The sequence below is a fragment of the Coccinella septempunctata genome, chromosome 9, assembly GCF_907165205.1.
Source record: "Coccinella septempunctata chromosome 9, icCocSept1.1, whole genome shotgun sequence".
Classification (NCBI taxonomy): Eukaryota; Metazoa; Arthropoda; class Insecta; order Coleoptera; family Coccinellidae; genus Coccinella; species Coccinella septempunctata.
The window spans coordinates 11563934-11569933 of record NC_058197.1 but is presented as its reverse complement, the minus strand read 5'-3'; the positions used below and the strand labels follow the sequence as shown (position 1 = coordinate 11569933).

The 6000-nt window shown below is 35.4% G+C and overlaps 1 protein-coding gene across 1 annotated transcript; it reads left to right on the top strand.

Moving 5' to 3' along the window:
* The first annotated feature begins 2127 nt into the window (after nt 1-2127).
* LOC123320011 (splicing factor ESS-2 homolog) lies at nt 2128-4289 on the top strand. The gene is made up of 5 exons (XM_044907142.1): nt 2128-2365; nt 2490-2643; nt 2781-3222; nt 3477-3734; nt 3846-4289. The coding sequence occupies exons 1-5, from the start codon at nt 2219-2221 to the stop codon at nt 4270-4272; spliced, it is 1428 nt and encodes a 475-aa protein (XP_044763077.1). The 5' UTR covers nt 2128-2218; the 3' UTR covers nt 4273-4289.
* Nucleotides 4290-6000: the final 1711 nt, after the last annotated feature.

Below are 6000 nucleotides of genomic sequence, written 5' to 3'. Positions count from 1 at the left end.
CTCAGCCTACGCACTAGAACCAAACAAAATTTCAGTGTCAAAATATTTTATTACTCAACATATTCTCCTCTTAATTGGATACATTTATTACAGCGAACCTGCAACATCTCTAGACCTTTCAAAAAAAAGTTTCTTCTTGCTCTGCAAACCAGACCTCCACAGCTTTTATTATCTCCTTTTAAACTTTTTTTCAGTTGAGGAAAGAGATGATAATCGGATGGAGCCAAATCTAGTGAATAAGGGGGGTGTTCTAGTAATTCAAACCCCAAATCACGAATTTTTTGCATGAGATTTGTGTGCAGGGGCGTTGTCCTGCAAAAACAAAACACCTTTGGCTAGCTTTCCGCGTTTTTTCTCTTTAATTTTTTCCCGTAGAGTGGTCAGTAATGTCGAATAGAAATCTCCGGTTTATGTTCTACCCTTATCCAAAAAAATCAATCATGATTACCCCAATCCCAAAAAACTGAAGCAAGAACTTTTCCAGCAGAATTTTGGACACGAAACTTCTTAGGTCTTGGAGAACCAGAGTGTCGCCATTCCATCGATTGTTGCTTTGTTTCTGGGACGTAGAAATGTACCCAAGTCTCATTCATAGTAACAATTCGGTTTAAGAAGTCTACATCGTTTTCAAATCGAGCACAGATCGAACGCGATGCTTCTACCCTTGCACGCTTTAGGTCAACATTCAAACAATTGGGGATCCATTTTGCAGCAATTCATGCAATCATGTCATGAACTGCACCGATATTTTCGGGAACTGACACAGAAACTGGCATTCCCGATCGGTCATCATCTTCAATGAAAAATTTATCTCTTTTTTCCAATTTTTCACGGTCGCATACGAAGGACATTGATCACCAAGGGTATTAAGCATATCTTCGTAAATTTGCTACCCTCTTAACTCTTTTGAATAAAGGTGCTTGATGATGGCTCGATACTCCAATTTTTCGATTTTCACAAGTTCGGTGGACATCTTCTTTCTCTTAATTTATTGCGTAACTCTGGTTTACTTTTTTGACCTTAAACTTCATACTGACACTTCTAATGAGTTATTGTTCGTTGTATGGTAACGCAATATTTTTTTTATATACATGGAACTGGTCTAGGCTAACTAGATATCAATACATCCTCGTATGAATCAAATTGGTTTATTATTCAGCTCCTCAATCTTGAAGGCGTTATCAATTTTATGACATATTGAGAGCCCAAATAACTTATATTCTATATAGATTCTGAAATTAACCTACTCACTGCCTGTCTTCACAGATGGAATTGTTCCTTTTGAAATCGAAACTCAACGAACTGAAATTTTCTGTGTGTTTTTATCCTCTTGACTGGACATTGATTTATTCGGTGAGTTCTTCAAGGAAAATTGCTGTTCACAAAAAATTTTGAGGACCATTTGATCAGGATAGCGATGAATAAACATATTTTTCTATGTTGTAGATGGTAGCTGGAATCACATCATATTTGGTTTATTTGGTTCAGTTCAGGGAAATGGAGCATAATAGATCGTTTTTTTAACGAATTTCGAGGTCAAGTTTCCTTATATTTTAATTAAATAATAAGGAATTTACTTGTTATCCTACTAATTTGTGTCATTATTATACACAATTGTGATTAAAACTAGTTTTCTTCACCTCTCGATGAATAAAACTATAATAACCTCCCAAGAATTGATATTCGACATATCCCAACATATCTTTACGGTGAGAGAACTCATCAAAATAGGGCCTATATGAAACTTTCAGCATGGCGAATTTGTAGGTAACTCAGGCAAATTTCTGCTTCCTCTAGTAGCATTTTATGTGAGCCCACAAATTCAAGAAAGCATAAAACTAGTATAATCTACAAGCCGTGCGAATCAACGTGCTGAACTAGTCATGAATCCCTTCGAATTCAGCGGTGGTCCGCCATCTTGAATATTTCATGTGGACCATTTTTGGTGAAATGGTTTATTTCAATGATTTCTACCTCCTAACAGGAAAAATGACCTTTGAAAACAAAAATGCAAAATTGATTATTTCAGTTCTTTCACACTAGAGGCCATCAGTAAAACACATACCTTTCAAGAGTAAGAATATTGTGTTCTTTAAAATAACCTAAATGTTGATTGTCAAAGTTGACATCAACCTTGAAATCAGCTGTTTCATCAATACGATAAAATTTTTATTTATAAAGGCGATATTTACAATCTATATCAATTATTTAACTGAAAATGTCCAATACTAACCAATCACCAGGGCGTGAGGCACTTGAAAATATGAAAACTGTACATAAAGATCTGTTGGAGTTCAAAAAACCTCAGGCACCTGTGAGGAAAAAACGTAAACAAATAATTTTGGACGAAGACAGCTACGTTGAGGTAAGCACAGTCTTCTTTTAAAGTAACAATATTATCAATCATCCCTTAGTATCCATAACAGTCATTCCTCTGCTTGTCCCAATTATAAATACAGTAGTCAAATATGGAATCATTTTTGTTGTAGGAAATTGGTAAAATTATCCAAAGAGACTTCTTTCCCTCGTTAGAGAAAATGAAAGCACAAAACGATTATTTAGATGCAGTAGAAAAAAATGATATATCAAAACTAAGAGAACTATATACAAAGTACAGTGGGAAGAAACCTCCTCCGATAAGAGGTTAGTTAGATATAGATAGAGTTTAGATTATATCATCAAGATGGAGAATTTATTGATTCTGAACCTAGAAATCCGATTCAAATATACAATTTCCAATTTTACTTCAAAAAAATATTCACTTTGCTTATTTATTGTAGTTCCAAGTCCTGCAACGTTTGAAACACCGGCAAATATCCACAACACTCCCCAAGTTCCGAACCTTGACGAACCATCAACTCCAATCAATAAAAATTCAACGAATGGTCCCAAATTGAGCCTCGATCAGTTCTTAAACTCGCATGATTCAGAAGATAATGACAGTTTTGTTGATATACTTGAAGAAAGCGAGAGAAAACACAGAGAAAAATATGCTTATCTTTACGGTGTTGAGGGTCAAAACGAGGAAAAACAAAAGAAAATGTTAGCCCTACCTTCAATAGAGCAACAGGCGATGTTGCCTGAGAAAGAATTCAATGTGGATACTTGGGGATACAAAAACAAGAATTATATTATGTATGTACCGGATGGAGTTGCCCTAACTGAAGAAAAAGAGAAGGAAATCAACGAGAATAGACTTCAGATCAATTATACCAATACAAGGTATGAATTTCATCACTATTTGCACTTGAATAACATAAGACTGTTGTTTTTAGAGTATAATTTTATGTTCAACTTTTAGCTTCCCATTGTTGAAGCTTTATAGTGTTAGGTTGACAGATGTCATTGATAAAATTAGGTTAGGAGAGGTTATGTAAAATTCACTCAGGATAAAAGCACGAACCTAGTACAATTTTTTTTTTTAAATACTTTGCCTTCTTCACCCAGTCATTTCATTATCTGAATTTTTATTACAGGTTTGTTGAGAATCCTTTTAACGAAAACCAGAACAAGGAAACCTTATCTGAAATAGCAAAAACACAAGCCAAAACATTAGATGGAAAGATTGGAGTAGATGGTAAAGAGTTGAATAAAGAGACCCCAAAAGTAGCTGGATACAGCTTTATTAAGGATCCTTCTCCATGTCCAGATGCTATGGCAAGTCCTCTAATGACCTGGGGTATGATAGAAGGTACCCCCTTCAGACTAGATGGGAGTGATACTCCACTTCCAAGGTAGGTCATTTTGGTTGTCTCTTAGTCATTTAGTATTCATAAACCTGTTTTTAGTTTCCTAACCTTACCTAACCTAACCTCACTTTTATAATTTACTTTTAATTTCTCTAGGACTTCTGGACCTTCATTCAAAATGACAGAACCAGCAAGAAGAGAACAGATAGCCTTAGAATTAGCAGAAAAAGCTGCTGGTAAAGATAAGAATCGAAAAAAGAAGGCAATGGATGCAGCCAAAAGGATTGCTAGTCCTTCCCCAAGGTTTAGTTCATCTTTGGATGTGTTAGCCTCTATGTCTCCAGCAGCAAGACGATTAGCAACTTCTGGCTTGAAAATAGGGTTGAGGACTCCCGATAGAACTCCACAAACAGGTTCTGCAACACCTGGATTTAGGACTAAAACACCCAAGACGCCAAAACGAATTGTTACTCCAAAAATCAAACCGCCTTTAAGCAACAGTGCAGAGAAGAAGGAGAATTTGACTGATGATCTGTTGAAAATACAAGTTCCGAAAAGATTGACTGCAGCAGATTTTTTTTAATAAATGTTATATCAAAATTTGGTTTGTTTCAATGTTCATCCACACTTTCAGCTTGTTATGCAAACTCACATCTTATAGAGCATCTTATAGAAGCTTGCAGAAGCCAATTCATCTGCCCTTTGGTCAGATATTTTAGCCAAGAGCGAATCTCTTGGTCTAGGTGTTAGGATTTTCCAATCTGCCTCCTGAGCGGAGAGCATTTGCTGTGCACGTTCCGGTTGTTATTCGTCTTTCGTTAGGCGTTTATCCTGGTCCTCGAGATGTAGCGGTTCGCTCGCAGATACCGATTTCCCAACCCTTGATCTGGTCATTCATTTCACTCTTACCAACCCCAATATCGTTGCTAACGATATTAGTATTTACCGACTAATCTAGCTCAGCCTGTCACGCCGTAAAAGATGTTTAATTTCTTGAACTCTAGATTTTCAAATTTGAATTAAAGTAGACGCGACGTTGAGCGTTGTAGACCTACATGTGCGGTATTTTGTCTTGTATCATTCGTACTTAAAAGTCGTGATAAGCAAAGACTATATCAATAGTCTTTGGTGATAATAATTAGCTGGTTCAAGAATGACAGTTGACAAAATACTTGTCAATTTTGAGTACATCAGTACACGCACGTTTTTTAATTAACCAAATTGGTGTGGTTGAGGTGGAATCTGATTGACCGAAATACGTCATTTTTCGTGAGATTCACCTCATTTCCACCAGTAATACAAAAACGACTCGGTAGTAATGTGGTGGAATCACAATACAACTGACATTGGCAGTTTCAGATTAAAATTTTTGTCGCGATTCGAATTGTATTTGTTAATATTATTAGTGGATCAATCTTTTCCTTTCGAATCATATTCATCCGAAAATTAGCTTATTTTAAGATTATATGAAATATCAAAAAAACACCCAAAAATTACAGATTATTTTCAAAACGATAGTTTCTGCATAGAGCGATATGGATTTCCAATACCATTTCAGACTTTCAAGAACTAATGTTGAAGAAAAATTTTCAAAGAACTTCATTTTAATGCTTTTACACATTACACCTCATATTGAAAGGCTATTGAAGCATTCCTCACGACCTTATACTTGTACAGAGAGTTTTGATTAAGTAGTGGACATGCCAATGTAATTTTTCGACCATACCAAATTGGTGAATGAAAAAACGCGCGCGCCTTACATGTAAACTGTTTGAAAATTGACATATTTCTAGCGAATAAGAAATCGAATGCTATTTTCTGCTGAACTCACCTTGTAATGAACGACATTTTCAAAAAAGCAGAGATGGAATTCAATAGGAATATCAGACGCCAGTAAGTATCTAAAATTTTTTTACGAGCTTTTTTTGAATTTGCCCCGGAATTGGCACACCTGTGAATGTTTGTTCTTATTAAATCGTTTGCAATTGTAAACGATTTTTCAACCACTTGCGTGGCACTCTCCATTGACTGAGGAGAATAAAATAAATTGAAATAAAAATGACTTGAATACAAATATATAATTAGATAAAAGATTAGTGAGGGCTTTATAAAAACCGTTCACTATTCACAGTTGGCAATATAATAAAACGCCTCAATATCTTTTATTCAGGTATTCCGCCGTTTATTTTTGCTCAACAGAATCGTTTTTTCTATTTGTTATTATACAGTGCGGAGTCTTTGACTTGCACATTTATATTTTAACAGTTGATTCTTGGGGTCAAACGAATCTTTTTTACCTTTACTTACCTCT